The sequence below is a fragment of the Phocoena phocoena genome, chromosome 5 (genome assembly GCF_963924675.1).
Source record: "Phocoena phocoena chromosome 5, mPhoPho1.1, whole genome shotgun sequence".
Taxonomy (NCBI): Eukaryota; Metazoa; Chordata; class Mammalia; order Artiodactyla; family Phocoenidae; genus Phocoena; species Phocoena phocoena.
This window is the reverse complement of record NC_089223.1, coordinates 40,336,263-40,355,752: the sequence shown is the minus strand read 5'-3', so window position 1 is coordinate 40,355,752 and position 19,490 is coordinate 40,336,263. Positions and strand designations below refer to the sequence as shown.

Below are 19,490 nucleotides of genomic sequence, written 5' to 3'. Positions count from 1 at the left end.
AGTGAATGTCAGAAAAGGGAAGGTAATTACTAAATAAAAAAGAATATGATATAGGACATGACAGGATACCATAATAAAATCAGATATACACAGAATGAGCGGTGGAATTCAGGAACGAATTAGAAGTAAAAATATTACTTTCAAAATGAAAACTAGACTAGAAGGAAACCAGGAGTAAATAAAAAGGAAAAATAATGCCTTAAGAGAAATAGAGAATGAAAAGGAGGAAATTTTTAAAAATAAAAATGATGTGAAAAAAGGAATGAAAAGATTTTGAGGAAGGGTGACTAATACTAAAGATAGGTAGATCTTCTGTTTTAACATATAGATAATAGTAGTTTCTGAAGAAAGAAACCAAAGTAATAGAGCAGGTACAAGAGATTATAATGAAAGACAATGTTGTTGAAAAAAATTAAAACTACATATTAAAAGAGCACACTGTGTACCTGAGAATATTGACCCAGAATGACCAATACCAACACATAGTCTAGTAAAATTACTCGGTGTTAGAGGAAAATAAATTTGGGGCATCTAGGCAAAAAGAGTAGGTCATTTATAAGAAAAGAAAATTAGACTCTCATGAGATATTTTTCAGCAATGCTTTATGCCCCAAGAAAATAGAGTACCACATTCAAGATTCTCAAGAAAAGTGAGCCAAAGTTGATTATATCTAACAAAACTGACTTTCAAACATAAAAGGCAGAAGATGTTACTGAGAATATGCCTTCTATGAGCCCTTCCTGAGAAACCTGTTAAAGAACTACCTTCAGACAACCAAAATGACTAGAGAGATATCAATATAAGAGCTGACAGTGAGCATTAAATATGTATTATTTATAGAACTAAGACTAAATAAGGATTAAAAGGAAGAAAGTACCATTTGTACTGGCTGTATTTGCCAGTATCATATAGTTAGAGTACAATTATGAAAAATGAAAGGAAATGGGAGAGGATTAGCAGAAGATTGAACTCTTCTCAGCAATCGTATTGAGGGTGTTAGTTTTAGTATTGTTTTTCTGAGACTGTTGTGTGTATAAGGTGGGATGAATTAAATGAATAATTATGGAATTTTCTGATTCTGTAATCCTCTATGTACTTGTGAACCAGGACTTTGGATGCGGAATTAAGGAGATACAGATGTAATACAGAAGAGGTTAAGTAAAATCACCTAAATTGGAATTGGACGTATCACTATGAACTCATGAGTTATTTTATCTTTAATTATGTGTGTGTGTATATATATGTAGGATATATATCTATATCTATATCTATATATCCTAGATCCATCCTATGAAAAGGTTCCCAATGACCAACACAGTAGCAGTAAGCATCCCTAGCACACAGATTGTTATCTGTAACTATCATTCCTAAAAGGAACTAAAGGAACAAAAAAAAAAGGGCTTCTTGGAGAAATGGCTGATTCAGGGACTAGGCTGGTAAGATGACTATAGAACAATTTTGATAACAGCACTAACAACATATGGAACAAATTCAGAGAAGCGATTAGTGCTCAGAAAACAGCACTACATACACTCACTTATACTTTTCTTTTCTATTACTTCTATAGCAAGGCATATTTGAGCTGGGCACATGGGATGCAGAGTGGAAGATGTGCTAGGAAAAAGATGTTAGGATGTCTCCCTTTGCATATTTGTAGGGAAATTGTGAGAGGGTAGAGATCATCTAGTTGATTATGTGAAAATGGGAGATCCCTGGCCAGAGAAATGGCCTTATTAAATAAGCATTTAATGGGAAGAGCTCATATACCAGTGGTGACATCTGCTAGAGTATTGTTACTCAAACTTTAATCTGCAAAATTACTAGAGGTATTTTGTTAACATGACAATTTTGACTCAGTATGTTGGGGCTAGGACCCAAGTTTTTACCTAGTAAAAAAGAACTAGCATCAGTGCACTTCCCTTAACTCGGATGTGCTTAGTAACTTTCCTGCTAAGCAACTGGAGAGAGAGAGAGAATAAGCTTCCAGTGCCATCCAGGTTTGTTTTTCTCAATGCTATGAGCAAAACCTAAAAATATGTAGTATTCTCTTAGAACTTGGGCAGGGGTAATAAAGAGTTTGGAAGGGGGAGGCCTTGTCATGTCAAAAAAATTTAGTAAAATTGTTGCCTACAATAACTAGAAAGGCAGACAACCTCCCTCCCTAGCTTGTAGCTCTAGTGGAGATATCTGGAAAGAGCCAGTTTGTGTATGTGGCTGCTTCTTTTTGTCTTTTAGCAAGGTATTACAAGTAAAGTTTGAAGTCAGGGTAAAAAGGGAACAGAATGTCCAGAAATTCTGGAGCTTCACTAAGTTGAAAAAGCCAACTGCTTGTGTAAACCTAAATAACAGAAGTGCAGTGGTTAAGAATCCACCTGCCAATGCAGGGGACACAGGTTTGAGCCCTGGTCTGGGAAGATCCCACATGCCACAGATCAACTAAGCCCGTGCACCACAACTACTGAGCCTGCGCACCACAGCTACTGAAGCCCACGTGTCTAGAGCCTGTGCTCCGCAACGAGAAGCCACCGTAATGAGAAGCCCGCGCATCACAATGAAGAGTAGCCCCAGCTCGCTGCAACTAGAGAAAGCCCGCGCGGCAACAAAGACCCAACGCAGCCATAAATAAATAAATAAATAAATAAATAAATTTAAATAACAGAAGAGAAGACTTGGCTTAAAGATCTCTCAGAGCCCATTATGACTTTTTGGCAAATGCAAGTAAATAAAAAAGCATCAGAAAAGAAAGATAAACTGAAGCAAAAATCAAACTAATAGAGTCCTCTTTTCACCTAATCTTATTGTTTCAGGTGATTTCAAGGATGCCATGATTAAGATGTTAAGAATGGGCTGCATGTGGAAGTCAGGAAATAGGGCATATTTAACGACTACTTCTAGAAAAAACTTTGGGTGTGATTATTGGCCCCTGAAACTGTCTATAAGCGAACAGAGTTTACTGACTATTCAGTGAAATTATGTTAAAAATAAAAAACTGATAAATCTGGCCTACAAATGCCCTCAATTGTTCAAGCTCTAAAACATTTCCCGAAAGAGGGACTACTCTCCAACATCCAGTTAACTTGTATTCAGAGGGCAAAGCTCAGGCTCACAGAATACAATGAACAATGCGATGATCCTCTCAAAATGCACTACTAGGGTCTAACCAGGGTAGTGGGTGTTCATAATTCCTGCCCAGGATTCTCCCATTGCTGTGGACAAGTAACTGCTGTGTTTCCCACTCTTACTTTTTCTGGATTGTAACTGTGGTTATGCTGTTCCTCCTGTTCTTGCTCCACTATTGTTTTGTATTATATGTTTGTGCATGAGGCAGATAATTTGTTTTACAATGTATATGTGTCGGTGCCATGAAAAGTTTCATCCCAACCTGATTGAGAGGGTTGTGCATCATCAGACATCCTGGATTTTAAGCTGCTAGAGAAGCTGAATTGGGAAATTGAACACTCTTCTTTAGAGATGAATGTTCTATTACAAGAAGGATACACACAGATATTATGGTCAGAGGGACAGATGGCAGTAAAGACTGCCTACTGTCCCTACAAAACCATCCTTTCCTTTTTCCTGGGAAAAGGAAACTAAGTTTCCAGTCTCATTGTTGCCAGGCATGGTGATTTGACTAAGTTCTTAACAATGGAGTGAGATCTGAATTGATGTGGGTAATCACCACATTACTTTCTCAAAGGATTTCCCTGTTCTGGTCTTCTTTTCTTTCCCCTTCCCAAAAGAGGGAACATGCTTCTTTTCACATATAAAGTGGCAAAAATTCAAAAGTTTAACATCTTTGTAGGCAAGGCTATAGAAATTTGCACTCCTATGTATTGCTGCTTGTAATGGTCTCATTCCTATAAAGTGCAATTTGGTAATATCTTTCAAGACTGTAAGTACATCTAAGCTTTGACTGTCTTCTTGAATGTATTCTACCTGTACACATATAAAATGATGTACATACAAGGTTATTCATTGCAGCATTGGTTGATAGATTAAAAACAACTTAAATGTCTAGCTATACGGATTAAATGAACCATGGCATCCCTTCATTATATGGAATACTCTACAGCTCTAGAAAATGAGGAAGCTGTCTGGACTTACATGGTAAAATCTTCAAGAAGAGAAAAAAATCAAGAGCAGAATGTGCTATCTTTTGCAAAAGCTAGAAAGGACAAAAAAATTGCAGACAAATTCTACAAGGATACATAAGTAATGAATATAATTACATATCAAGGTAAGGTGATCATATAATTTGTCATCCAAATGGAACAGCTGGTAGAGTGAAAGGGCATGTTATTAATAATTACTCCAGAACAACAGATGGAAAATGGCACTGTCCTGGACAAACTGGGAGGTATGATCAACCTATATAAAGGGGGCAGAGTGGGAAGGGGAATGGGGACCTTTTTCATTGTACTTTACAAAAAGTACCGGTCTGTGGTGAATTGTAACCAAAAACAACTCGTTCTTTACCACGGGTAGTTAAGGGCTGCCTTAAAGAACAAGGAACGGTAAACCACAGACGTGAGACACGGAACTTGATGAAAATCCGGTAGTTTTGCGTATCGGGCATTTGTTGGGGTTGCACAAGCGACATAGCCTCTTGGAGTTCATCCGCCAATCCGAAGTGGGAGCGTGCGAGCCTGAGCCTGTGAGAGAAGCCCGGGCCGGCCTCGGACTTGAGGAGTGGAGCTTCGCGTCACTCAACCCTGGGGGCGGGCCTAACGCAGGCTCCCACTCTCGGCGGTCTGGCCCACACAGGCGCTACTCTGTGGCATCTCGGGTTCTCTCTAGCCGCACTCTGGAGGCCTACACTCGTTTTCTTTTGGCCGTGAGAGGCCTCGCAGCCTTCGCTGAGCTGGGAGAAAGATGGCGGCAGCCGTGCGACAGGATTTGGCCCAGCTCATGAATTCGAGCGGCTCTCATAAAGATCTGGCGGGCAAGTGAGTATTTCCCAGGGGCCTGGGAGGTGGAGAGTAAAGCCAGAGACTTGTTCTCCTTGGATTGACAGCGGCTTTCGGATGTGAGGCTAGGAGCGGGCCTGATGACCAAGGGGGCGGGCCTGAGGTCGGTTGTGTAGGCAAATGTTGGGAGCAGCAGAAAACTGGAAGGGACCTTGTGTAAGGAGCCCTCAGGACCGTAGATCTGGGGTGACTGTCAACGTTTGCAGTCCCTGATGGCATCCTTTCCAGTATCTTAAGATTCTAGAAGCGCGGTTTGTGGGAGGACTGCTTCCATGGCCTTCTAAGCCTTCCCTGGTGCCCCTTCCCATCGCCTGCCGGCCTCTCACACTGAATCCTGGCCTCTCTTTGCCCCTGCTCCCCCCTTTTTTCGTTTTGGTTGAAGGGAAATTTATATTCTGGGACCTTGGTGTAGAGTTTTCTGGGGAGATGGCTTCTTGAGGCTGAGGAGGTATGGCCGCTATCATGTCGTTCAGAGCCACTTGAACCATCTTCTGTGGGCTGTGTTTTGGGTACTCTCTCTCCGCCACCAACTCTGAAGAAGGGCACGTAGGCGGCATGTGACCATAACATGGGTCGGGATGTCTAGAGTAGTGATGTTTGCAGGGATCTGGATTGTTTAGGAATTTGGTCGGAATTTATGTGGAAGGCTTAGGTGCACTCCAACTTAAAATTTGTGATACGTGCCTGCCCTGCAAGCAGTGTTAGTTACAGACAGACAGAAAGATGTCAGTTTTCTCTTTGTAGATTTCATAGCACTGTTTTTTGTTTTTTTGGGTTTTTTTGTAATGAACATGCATTCTGTTTAAAGTGTGCTTCTCAAGTTGATCCAGTTTACATCCCGACAGCTGAGATCACTTTGATCCATTCAATAGGATACGACTGCTCTAACCTGGCCGCTGAAACCTTGACTTTGTTTTATGTTTTTGTCTGGTGGTAAATGTAATCTGCTTTATCAGTGGGAAATTTAGCTGTGTATCTTGGGCTTAACTACTTTGTGGGGCAATTTCCCTCTCGGGAAAATGGGATGATCATATATATCCTGTCTGAGGACAAAATGAGTATGTGTGTGTATATGCACTTATATCACACTTACATCACTTAGAACAGTACCTGACACTTAGAAACAGCCATAGGATTGTCGTTGTTACTATTATTATTAAGCAGTTAGTAAATACGTATGGACGTAATAATCCCTGGGTTGGAAATAAGTTGAATATGTCTCATAGCTCAATCCGTTTTGCATGTAATTTTAATAGATTTGTATGAAAGTAAAACTAGCTTATATTTTTTTTCCATGCCTGCTCTCCTTTTTGTTTTGGTGAAAAAAATAAGTGCATTAGGTCTTCCCTAGTGGCGCAGTGGTTGAGAGTCCGCCTGCCGATGCAGGGGACACGGGTTCGTGCCCCGGTCCGGGAGGATCCCACATGCCGTGGAGCGGCTGGGCCCGTGAGCCATGGCCGCTGGGCCTGTGCGTCTGGAGCCTGTGCTCTGCAACGGGACAGGCCACAACAGTGAGAGGTCCGCGTACAGGAAAAAAAAAAAAAAAAAAAGTTTATTAGTTATCAGAAGAGATAAAGTTTTCATGTATTTGCAGGATTCTGAAACTTAAGCTAAGCATTTACTTCCTCCGCTCTGAATTGCAGATAAACAATAGTATCCACCTTATTGAGTGCTTTAGTTATTTACTGCTCTGTAAACAAATCAGAAACTTAGTGGTGTAAAACAACTATAATTTCTCAATATGCTTTGGGTCTACTGAGCTATTTTGCTGGTCTTGTCCGGGCCCACTCATACAAGTGCAGTCAACTGGCAGCTCAGCTGGGGTTGGTGGGGCTAAAATGGACTCACATACACATCTAGCTGTTGGCTGGGTCTCTCTCCACACTGCCTCTCATTCAGTAGTTTAGCTGAGGATTCCTTACAGGGCCTTGGGAGTGTTCTAAGAGGGTGAGAGTGGAAGCTGCGAGGTCTCTTAAAGCTACCCTTGGAAGTCTCACAACATCAGTTCTCAAATACTGGTCAAAGTAAGTCACATGACCAGGCCAGATTCAAGGGGAGGGGAAATGGAGTCTACCTCTTTATGGGAAGAGTGGCCAAGTTACACTAGATACCATTACTGTAACAATCTAGTACACAGGATTATTATGAAGATTAAATAAAATAATGTGCTTGATAACTGATAGCCAGTGAGGAAAGTCTTGGCCTTGCCTGTGGGTACATATCTGGTCCTATCTGGGCAAGAACGTGTCATATTTATTTTCATAAGAAAACAGTTCTGCCAGCTACATGCTTTATGAGAGAAATACTCTTGGAATATATCAGTGGTTTTAGGCTTTATGTTAGGAGCTGAGTAACAAAGGATTCCATATTAAGAAGTAATGGAGTAAATTCCTTTTTAAAATACTGATACTGTGTGTTACCAGGAATTTGCAGAATATTTATAACAGTAGTTATTCAATAAATATTGTTTGACTCAATGAATAGCTGGAAAGGTGCAGAGCATATATTTGAAACCAGGTTTGTCTACTCTAAAAAGCTCATTTTTAACCCATCAGACTACACTGCTTTTCTTGTCAAAACTTCAATTAGAAATGCTTTCCCATAACTATGAAATAACACAACAGTCTGAAATTGATGTAAGAAATTATCACATGAGAAGCATTTTTGCAAATTATATAGACTGCTTTTGTACATATTATGCATTGTGTTCGTTATCTCATATAAAGTTTTAGAAGAAGCGAAAAGCCTTGAGAGAGGGAGCATTTGTTGTGATAGCTTATCTTATTCACTTGGCTAAAACCTGTGTGATTCTTCAAAATTCAGTTCAGATGTTATTTCTTCCAAAAAACCTTCTCTGAACAACCATCAACACATGGAGGACCTGGTTAGTTGCTCTTCCCATGCCCAGTGGCATCCTATGTTTACCTCTATGATAGCAGTTACTTGTTTTGTCTTTTTACTTCTTGCTTTTCCAACTAGAATGTTATCTCTTTGAGGGCAGGTTTGAGGTCATGGATTATAGGTCTTTGTTGAGTCAATCCTATATAAATATGACCTTTTTTTTTTTTTCCTTCCCAGTTCTGTGGTGTGGAGGGTATTCAGAGGAAAATATCAGGCCTTTGAAATCTAAATGCTTCATTTTACAAAAAGCTGTCAATCTGGAGAAAGGAGAGAAAGGGAGACCTTTTAGCTGCCCTTGACTATTAAAAAAGCTGTTTTGCAGAAAAGAAAATAGACTTTTCTACCTCACAGAGGTAGACTTTGGATCACAGCTTTCTAGTAATACAGTGGAATAGAATTGTCAAAAAATAGAGGATACACACACACACACACACACGAAACAGAGGTCAGACCTCAAAGTCCCCTTCTAACGCAGATTCTCTGGTTTTCTGTTATTCCCACACACAAGTTTCAGCGGTTCCCATCTGAAGAGTGGAGTTCCCTAAAATCTAGTGTTTACCATATGCCAAGCACAACTTTACTTACATTTTAAAATCTTAAACAGTAGGTGATAGTATTTACATTACATGTGAGAAAACAGAGGTGAAACCCTTTGCTCTGGGGTCACATAGCTAGTGACAAAGCCAGAATACAGTCTGTCTGCTTGGCTCAGAGCCCTTAACTCGAAACACCTACCTACCTTTTGGTTTTATATTACTTTCAGCAAACTGGACTGCATTTCAGACAAATTTTTTTTGCCTAGAATTTCTGTCTTCTCCTACTCTTTCCCATTTAACACTAACTAAGTCCAAATATTTAGACTGCTAAAAGATCAACCTCATTGGTGGATGAACGTGGAGTCTGTCATACAGAATGAGGCAAGTCAGAAAGAGAAAAACAAATACCATATGCTAACGCATATATATGGAATCTTAAAAAAAAAAATGGTTCTCATGAACCTAGTGGCAGGACAGAAATAAAGACACAGGCATAGAGAATGGACTTGAGGACAGGGGGAGGGGGAAGGGTAAGCTGGGATGAAGTGAGAGAGTAACATTGACATATATACTCTACCAAATGTGAAATAGATAGCTAGTGGGAAGCAGCTGCATAGCACAGGGAGATCAGCTCGGTGCTTTGTGACCACCTAGAGGGGTGGGATAGGGAGTGTGGAAGTGAGATGTAAGAGGGAGGGATATGGAGATATATGTATGCATATAGCTGATTCACTTTGTTATACAGCAGAAACTAACACAACATTGTAAAGCAATTATACTCCAATAAAGATGTTAAAAAAAAAAGATCAACCTCATTAGGAAATTATTTCTGTCTTCTAAAAAATTATATTAGCACTTAGCTGTAAGATTTTGTCTTTAATATTCTGCAACTTCATTATGATGTGTCTGTGGATTTGATTTTACTTATGTCAATTAGCTTCTGCTGTGAAATAAACCACCCCAGAACTTCACGGCTTAAAACAACAATCATTTATTTAGCTCATAGTTCTGTTGTTTGGTACTTTGGGCTGGGCTCAGCTGGTTGATTCTTCCCTATTCCACGTGGTCTTGGTTCCACAGGGGCTCCAGGTGCACCTGTAGTCAGCTACATGTAGCCAGTCAGGTCAGGTAGGCAGCTCTGCTTCTCTGTTGGCTGGGGCGGTGGCAGGTGACTGGGCTACATACCTCATAATCCAATAGGTCAGCCTGGACCCATTCATGTGGCAAAGCCGCGTTCCAGCAGGTAAAGACAAATTCTCTCAAAGTCCAGGCTTGGAACGGGCACTTTACTTCTATTTCTGTTGCCTTCTATTGGTCAAAACAAGCCCAGATGAAAGGGTAGGGAGATAAACTCTACCTCTTGATGTGAAGAGTTACGAAGTCACATTGCAAAGGGGCATAGATACAGAGAGTAAAAGAAATGTGGGCAATTTTTGTGAGTGCTTTACTGCATGGGTCCCCACCTCCCCGGGCGTTGGACCGCTAATGGTCCGAGGCCTGTTAGGAACCGGATCGCAGAAGAGAGCAGGAGGTGAGCTGCGGGCGAAGCTTCATCTGCCGCCCCCCATCGCGCCCTGTTGCTCGCGTTACCGCCTAAACCACCGCCACACCCCAGCACACCCCTTCCATGGAAAAATTGTCTTCCACGAAACCCATCCCTGGTGCCAAAAAGGTTGGGAACCACTGCTCTACTGCATTATCCTGGTTAAGCTTCATTGTGTTTCTTGAATCAATGGATTGGATCATTCATTGTTCTGAGAGGTTTTTCAGCTCTCTGTCTCTTTATTTTATTTTATTATTATCATTATTTTTTGTGGTACGCGGGCCTCTCACTGTTGTGGCCTCTCCCGTTGCGGAGCACAGGCTCCGGACGCGCAGGCTCAGCGGCCATGGCTCACGGGCCCAGCCGCTCCGCGGCATGTGGGGTTTTCCCGGACCGGGGCACGAACCCGCGTCCCCTGCATCGGCAGGCGGACTCTCAACCACTGCGCCACCAGGGAAGCCTGTTCTCTCTTTAAATGTTGCCTCTGTCCCGTTCTATTTTCTCCTCTAGGCCCCGGGTAAAACCCTTGTTAGGCCTTGTTACTGTGACCTCTGTGCCCCTTACTCTGTCTTCTGTACTTTCCATTTCAAGGCTTTATTCTGGATAAGTTCTCCTACTTTCTAGTTTGTCAGTTCGTCAAATGTGTCTAGTCTGCTGTTAAGAACTACACCGAATTTCAAGTTTTGGTAATATTATTTTTTAGTTCTATAGCTTTTGGTGATTCTTTTTTCAAATGACACTATTTATGGTTCCTAGTTTATTCTGAAACTTTTTAAAAGCCTGTCTTTGTCTCTATAAACTTGATAAACATAAGTGTATTTCATTCTTTCTGGTAACTCCAGTATCTGGAGTCCCTGTTTGTTGCTATTGACTGTTGTTTTTGTTGATTCCAACTAATATTGTCATATGCATTGTAATGTTTGTTGTTGGGCAAATTATTTTTAAATGTATTTTTAGAAACAACTGGAGGTCTATGATGTTACCTTTCAGGGAGGATTTTCATTTCCTTCTGCTGGACACCTGACAGGGTTAGGAGTCTAGGACCAAGGCTTCCAAATTTATTGGTCTTCTTACTAGATGATCCTTGGAATAGAATTTGTAACCATACTTCCAAAGTGCTAGTGTTTCCTCCTTTGGCAGGTAAAACACCTTAGATTCCTGTTCTAGTTTTATCAGTCAGCCGGAAATTGCAACTTGCCTTTCAGCGTTTCCAGCAGATGGCAGAACACCCCAGAGCCGAGCCCACTTCTCCCCAGCAGAAGTGCCTCTCTGCCTCTCAGCTCTCTTTCCACAGTCAGCAAATGCTTTCAGGCAGAAGCTATGGTTCACGTCTTTGCGCTCTTAGTCTCTTCTCTTTACTCTTTCTTGTTAGGATTTTATGCTATTAAATTTTTTTTTCATTTCTTTCAACTTTTTATGTTGTTTTGGAGGCAGGATTGGTCCAATGTCTATTTCACCATTACTGTAAATGAAAGATCTGTGAATACATACCTGTTACACTCATTTTGAGCACGGATAGTGACTGTGGTACAGTTTCATGTGTATATGTTTTATTTACCTCCAGATTCCTTTCAAGTGCCAAGAAATCAGAAATTGACATACTGAACTTTAGTTCACATACATAATAGATGCTCGATAAACATTTGTTGATGATGAATGGATAGGACAGATGCAAAGTGCCTTAATTAATTTTCTTTTCCTCCATAATATTTTTTAATGAAAAAATATTTGGTACTTGTCATGTTCTCCACATCAGTCACTTTTCCATCTTTTCCATTGATTTAGATTGGGTTTTTTTTGGTGTTCTCAATACAGGTTAGTTGATTGATAAGTTATGAAACTATATATTAAAACTTAAATTATTAGCAAATTTTTATAAGTGAGACATTGTCATCTTTGAATACAATATTGTTAGTATAAAATAACTGGGATTTAAGAGTAAGAGGGTTTAGCCATAGTCTTCATTTAATTGATTATGAAAAACAAGCCAATCTAAAAAAGAAATAATAAACCATTGAATGCATTAATTAGAACCATGCCCAGGGCAATAAAGTAAATGTATAAATACAGATATGGAAAATACATGTGTATGTGTGTGTGTATATATGTATATATGTAGAGAGAGAGAATGAGTTTTGTTTGTTTGTTTGTTTTTTGGCTGTGCTGCACAGTTTGTGGGATCTCAGTTCTCTAACCAGGGATTGAACCCAGGCCACGGCAGCAAAAGCGCCGAATCCTAACCACTAGGCCACTGGGAAACTCCCGAGAATGAGATATTCAATGTAAATAAATTTTTAGATAACTGTATTTCATCCCTCAAATGTAGCAATTTTTAAAATGACAATTTTTTATTTTAAAGCTTGATAATATTTCCTTGCTTTCTTGGAATTGTTTGTCTCTTCTTCTGGAGTTAGCTATCTTTTCTGTCAGTATACCTGCTTTCTTACAAAGCCAGTTTGATTCACTACTGTTTTGAGAAATCGTATCACCAAGGCTGTGAGAATATTGTATGAGTTGAGAATCAGTAAGTGCTGAATTGTAGCTTGAGGGTGTGCCCTACAAATACAAGTCATAAATTTGAATGAGTTTGGGCCCTATTTGTATATTTTTATTTCTTGACTATATTCTGGATAATGCTCTGAATAATTGCAGTTGGGTTTGTAAAATGCATTAACTAATGCTTTTAATAAATATGATTGAGACAAACAAAAGGGATAAAGAATAGTATAATACCAATGTACCAACCACTCAATTTAAGAAATAAAATGTTACTAATACTGCTGTATCTTTGAGTCCTTATGATGTGCCAAGTACCCTTCTAGGCATTGTATATATAGCAGTAAACAAAACAAAAATCCCTGTCCTCATGGAGTTTACAGTTTAGGAAGGAACTTACCATTGCCTAATAATTGTTAGTGTTCTTGTTTTCAACATTTCCCCATCATTTGTAGAATGCTAATTTGAATTTTGTGTGATCATGAATACTAGGCAGAATAGTTATTGGAACTGAATGCAAATAAAGAACTAATAGGCACTGAAGGATGTTCTGTCAGGACATTTGGCTTAGTGGAATGTATTTTGTACACACTAAGACATTTAATCTCTAATATTTGGCTTCATTGCATAGTCAACATTATCCTATTGTTGGCAACCCTAGATTCATTAGGTCCATAAGGAAAAGGTTCTGGGCCACCTCAAGTAATGTTCTTGTGTGTACTTTAGTGAAGGAAATATAGCTTATCTTTTGAGGCACTTGAAAGAAAATTGACGTTTCAAATTCAAAACTAAAACTTGAAAGAAAAAGTAGCACCTTAGATCCATTAACTTAGACTTACTCTTTTTGTGATAGACATGAAAACTTAAAAAATGGTGATATACTGTAAAGAAAACTAGAAGAAGCAGCACTTTGAATTACAGATTTAGTGTTTCTTGTGATGAACTAGAAACTTAAAAAAAAAAATCTGTAATGTACTATGAAGAAAACCGCAAACTAGAGCACTATGAAAGAAACCAGGGTAAATAGAAATGAACAAACATCAAAGTTAGCATTAGACTATATAATGCCTTCTAAACACTTTTTCTTTTTGGTATTGTTTTAGGTATCGTCAGATACTGGAAAAAGCCATTCAGTTATCTGGGGCAGAACAGCTAGAAGCTTTGAAAGCTTTTGTGGAAGCAAGTAAGTGGAATGAAAATTCTGTGTTTGCCTTGTATTACTGAGTTAGGACTTAAAAGCTTGCTCAAGCCTTGTTTTATATCAGATTGTCAGTATAATTTACATTGAGATTAAATTAAATATGCATTGAGCTTGATTGATTTTAGAATTTAAACTACTTACAACTTGATATTTGATTGTTTTTCAATGTGAAGCCATTGTTACATTTACAATTAAGGTTTTGTATAGTTATTGATAAAGCAACTGATGGAGAGACAATATAGCAAATGATAAAAAAGAATAGTCTGGATTCAAATCCTTGTCTGCTATTTTATTAGCTATGTGATCTTGGGTAGGTTATATAACCTCTTTGTGCCTCCTTTTCCTTGTCTATAAAATGGGGATATGATACCTACCCTGTAGAATTGTTGGGAGATTAAATGAGTTAATATCCATAATGGAGTGCTTAGAATAGTACCTGGCACATGATAAGTACTAGATAAGTGTTAGCTGTTGTTAATGTTAAGAACATTTCTTTTGAATGGGAACTAGAAATTTCCATTCTTTAAGACACTCTTCCCCATTCCCTGACTTCTAACATATCCAGTTATCTGGAAAATTACTCAAAATTCAGGCTGGAATTTATCCTGAGTTCACAATATTAATGATATTTGATAGTGCTTTACAGTTTACAGTGTGCTTTCATACACATTATCCATCACACAGGTTCCTTTTCATAATCTTGTGACTAACAATGCAGGTATAGATAGCCCTATATAATATATTATAAAATGAGTCTCAGGATTAAGTGACTTTTTCCCCCAAGGACATTCAGTTAGTCAGTGACAGAGCCCAGACTAGAAACTAAGTTTTCTTACTTATAGTTCTTATGTACTTATATTTCCCTGAGAAGTCCTAGTTTGTATAGTAATTTCTAACAGTTATAGGTACCTAATGGCACTTGTAATGAAACTGTTCTCAGTCACATCCAGTATCATCCAATTCCAATTAATATACTATAAACTGATTAGTTACAAGGCCTGTCAGTTACTGCCTCAAAAAATTGGGGCCTGCAATGTGAGACAAACTGGCAATGGTTTCAGAAAAACTCTTTTAGTGGCTTTTTTTTAAGACCGTTGCAGTTAGTAGCAAAAGAGTAGTGCTTTTTATAAATTTTGACCTTTATATAAACTTTGAATCCAATGAACCACCAAAAAAAAAAAGCAGTCGGGCTTCCCTGGTGGCGCAGTGGTTGGGAGTCCGCCTGCCGATGCAGGGGACACAGGTTCGTGCCCCAGTCTGGGAAGATCCCACATGCCATAGAGCAGCTGGGCCCGTGAGCCATGGCCGCTGAGCCTGTGCGTCCGGAGCCTGTGCTCCGCAACGGGAGAGGCCACAACAGTGAGAGGCCCGCGTACCGCATAAAAAAAAAAAAAAAAAGCAGTCTACTGTTAAAATCATTTGCATCAACTGAATAGCTTTGAACTGTCATTTATTTCCCCAGTAACTACTGATTTAAACTTAATTTATCTAAGGAGTGGTTCACAAGCATGATGCATCTTTTTAAAATGTAATAATAGTGATAATAATAACTAACATTTGCTGAGTGCTATGTGCCAGGTATTGTTTAAAGCACTTTATGTATATTGCATTTAAGCTTCACAGCAACCTTATCCACATTTTACAGAAGAGGAAAGAGAAGCACAGAGAAGTTAAGTCTCTTGCCTGAGGGGATGTAATCAGGAGGATTTGGAAGCAGTGTGGCTCCAGAGTTTTCATCCTTAATCATATATAATAATACCTCATAAATGTTTATAAACAGTGTCATAAAATATGTCTATGCATCTAGTGCTGACCTAAGTTCTTATTTGTTGTGTTTATCAGGAAAGTACAAGTGGCAGTAACTGTCACTACTCGCTTTATTTAAACTTCATGAAAATTATTTCACTATTTCTTCTTTAACTCTTTTTTTGTAGCTAGGTAGAATATAAGAACATAAATAAAAATATTAAGTGTTTCTGTGCCTTCACTTTGTAGAAAAATAAAGAAGAGAAAAGAATGACTTAAAATTCTCAACTGTTAAAACTTTTTCCCAGCCATTTCTGTTTCTTAGAGAAGTTGTGGTATTTTTACTGTTTTGTTGTAGTTGTTATGTGATCAGATAATTCAGCATAAGGAAAACTGGTTCTATAATATAAGGTCACAAGGGTGTGGAGATCCCTAAATAATGCTTTGAAGAGTACACTGGTATATATTATTTTTAGTATTAATTTTAGGTGAAAATTGATTGCTTAATGAAAACATAAATTACTCATGTTGTCTTATCCCTTACTTTTAACAAGTGGTAAATGAGAATGTCAGCCTCGTGATCTCTCGCCAGTTGCTGACTGATTTCTGCACACATCTCCCTAACCTACCTGATAGCACAGCCAAAGAAATCTATCATTTCACCTTGGAAAAGATCCAGCCTAGAGTCATTTCATTTGAGGAGCAGGTAAAAACCTAGAGCAGTGGTTTTTGTTTTGTTTTTAGGACTCTGTTTATTATGTGTTTCTTTTTTTTTTAAATTGAGATATAATTGATGTACAATATTATTATAAGTTGCAAGTGTACAACATAGTGATTCACGATTTTTAAAGGTTATATTCCATTTATAGTTATTATAAAATATTGGCTATTAGAGTGGCGATTTTTAAACTTGAGATAGCAGCAATTATTTTGAAAGATACTATTAAATTTTTAAAAGAGGTAATCATTCAACTTCATTTTTACAAAACAGTGTGCCAAACAGCGTGCCAAACAGCATTTTACAATGTAAGATCAAATAAATATCATGATGTTTTAAGTCCAGCTGACATTTGCTCATATACTATAATTTGGTTTTATGAACCAAATATTACTCTTTAGATAATTTTATTTTATTTTATGTATTTATTTATTTATTTTATTTTTGGCTGCGTTGGGTCTTCGTTGCTGCGCACGGGCTTTCTCTAGTTGCGGCAAGTGGGACCTACTCTTCACTGCGATGCGCGGGCTTCTCATTGTGGTGGCTTCTTTTGTTGCGGAGCACGGGCTCTAGGCGCACGGGCTTCAGTAGTTGTGGCGTGCGGGCTCTAGAGCGCAGGCTCAGTAGTTGTGGCGCACAGGCTTAGTTGCTCTGCAGCATGTGGGATCTTCCTGGACCAGGGCTCAAACCTATGTCCCCTGCATTGGCAGGCAGATTCTTAACCACTGTGCCACCAGGGAAGTCCCTAGATAATTTTTAAAAATCAGTAAAATTGTTGATTAGGCTAAGAACATAGGAGAACTCCAGCATTATATATGCAGTGACACAAAAGCAAAACTTAATATTTCAACTAAATTATTGCCATAATCCACATTGCAGAATGTGTTAGTTCACTCTTTTGATATTCTGTAAATGCAAAATTCATTAAAAATTTGGGTAGTCTAGGTAAACTTTTACTATTTACTTGCCTGCATAATATGTTGAATGAGAGCATTGTCACAATAGATTATCATCTATTTATTTTAACTAGTTTACTAATATCAGTGGAAGTAATTTAACATGTATACCTCCTATTCCAGGTTGCTTCCATAAGACAGCATCTTGCATCCATATATGAAAAAGAAGAAGATTGGAGAAATGCAGCCCAAGTGTTGGTGGGAATTCCTTTGGAAACAGGACAAAAGTATAGTAAATAGTGGATATAAAACATGTATAATTGTTCACTTCTTTTTTTTTTTTACATTCTGGTACAGGAAACAGATAATGAACAATTTAATAAATAAGTAAAATTTGTACTATTTTAGAAGGTGATAAGTGCTATGGGGAAAAGGGGCAAAGTGGGGACAAGATGTATTATTAAATAGGGTGATTAGAGTGGTAGGGTAGTCCTGATATCACCTTTTCAAACACTTGAAGGAGGTAACAGAGTAGCTATGAGCTGTCTGAGGGAAGAGTTATCAGTAGATCCTTTTAGAGAGGATGGCTAGCGCAAAGGCCCTAAGACTGGAACATGCTTGGAGTGTTGTTGTTGTTGTTGTTTTTTTTTTTTTTTTTTTGCTTGGAGTGTTTTAAGAAGAGCAGGGAGACCACCATGGGTGGAGTGAGCAAAGGGGAGTGTGATAGAGGGTGAGGTCAGAGAGTATTGGGTACCAGATTACATGGGATCTTGTAAGCCATTGTAAGGCCTTTGGCTTTTTTTCTAAGTAAAACAATGGGGAGCCATTGGAGGATTTTGTACAGAGGACTGACATGATCTGATCATGTTAGATCATTCTAACTACTGAGTTGAGAGTAAACTGTAGACATGCGATGATAGAAGTAGGGACATTAGTTAAGAGGCTTATGAGCTACTGCAGGTGAGATGGAGATTGTGAGAAATGTTGGACCCTTGATGTGTTTTTAAGGTAAAGCTAAGGGTTCCTCGACAACTTGGACATGGAGTACAAGAAAAAGAGCCAAGATAAGTCCTGAGTTTCAGTGTGAATAGCTGGAAAAATAAAGTTGCCATCTACTGAGTGGTAAAGAATAGGTTTTGAGGGAAGATCAAGAGTTCTGTTTTGGACATGTGATAACCAAGTGGAAATATCTAGTAGGGAGTTGAATATATTAGTCTGGAGTTTAGGAGAGAGGTCTGGACTAGAGATGTACATTTGGGAGTCATTGATATATAAATGGAACTTAAGCCTTTAGATTGGACGAGATCTCCAAGGAAGGGCATATAGGTAGAGAAGAGCACTGAGTACTGAGCACTCTGACATTAAGAGGTCAGGGGCAGGAGGAAGATACAGCAAGTGAGGATTGTCCATTGAGGTAAGAGGAAAACCAGAAGAATGTGGAGTGTGATATCTCAGAAGCCAAATGAGGAAAATGTATCAAGAAGGAGCAAGGGATCAACATGGTGTTGATGGTCAAGTAAGATGAGGAGTTGAAGGTGAACCGTAAAAGGTAGTAACGTGGAGGTCATTGGTGACCTTGGCAAAAGCTGTTTTGCTGAAATGGTGAGAGTGAAAGCCTGATTGGAGCTGTTTAAAAGAGAATGGGAAGAGAAGAATTGGAGATGGTGAGCATGGGCAGCTCTTTGGGGAAGTTTTCATAAAACGGAGCAGAGAAGTAGGGTAGAAGATGACAGCGGAGGTTAGGCTGAGATTATTTTTTCTTTTATGTTTCAGTGGAAAGCAAAAATTTGACATAGAGGAGTAGTGGAGAGGATTCTTGCAGGAGTAGACTAGAGGGGAAGGAATCCAGTGGAGGGATAGGCTTCAGATAAGAGCATGGACAGTTCATTTGTGGCAGAGTTTCTCAGCCTGAGCACTCTTGGCATTTTAGATCAGATAATTCTTTGTCCTGGAGGCTGTCCTGTGTATTGCAGATGTTTAGCAGCATCAGTGGCCTCTACTCACTAGATGCCAGTGACACCACTATGCCTAGTTGTGACAATCAAAAATGTCTGTAGGGCTTCCCTGGTGGCACAGTGATTGAGAGTCCGCCTGCCGATGCTGGGGACACGGGTTCGTGCCCTGGTCCAGGAAGATCCCACATGCCGTGGAGTGGCTGGGCCCGTGAGCCATGGCCGCTGAACCTGTGAATCTGGAGCCTGTGCTCTGCAAGGGGAGAGGCCACAACAGTGAGAGGCCTGCATACCGAAAAAAAAAAAAAAATGTCTGTAAACATTGCAGATTGTTCCCTGGTGGGCAGAATAGTCCCAGTGATCTGTGGTAACAGCCAGGAACACAGAGTATATGGGTGCAGATATTAGTAATGTGGTGATGGAGTTTGTGCAAGTACTCTTTTCTTTGATTGTTTCAATACTCTTAGTGAAGTTGGAATCAGAGTCATCAGCTGAAGTGTGGATGGGGGTGAGAGTTGTGAGGTTGAGGAGATA

General features: G+C 39.2%; 1 protein-coding gene across 2 annotated transcripts in view; it reads left to right on the top strand.

Moving 5' to 3' along the window:
* Positions 1 to 4,809: 4,809 nt before the first annotated feature.
* The window catches only part of COPS4 (COP9 signalosome subunit 4), a 36,669-nt gene continuing 21,988 nt past the window's right edge, over positions 4,810 to 19,490 (top strand). The window contains exons 1-4 of one of the 2 annotated variants that reach the window (XM_065877314.1): positions 4,810 to 4,946; positions 13,547 to 13,626; positions 15,945 to 16,096; positions 17,188 to 17,291. In XM_065877314.1, coding sequence (XP_065733386.1) covers positions 4,873 to 4,946; positions 13,547 to 13,626; positions 15,945 to 16,096; positions 17,188 to 17,291 — 410 coding nt within the window. In that variant the 5' untranslated portion in view covers positions 4,810 to 4,872. The remainder of the gene's footprint in view (positions 4,947 to 13,546; positions 13,627 to 15,944; positions 16,097 to 17,187; positions 17,292 to 19,490) is intronic. The other variant, XM_065877315.1, reaches the window with a different exon arrangement.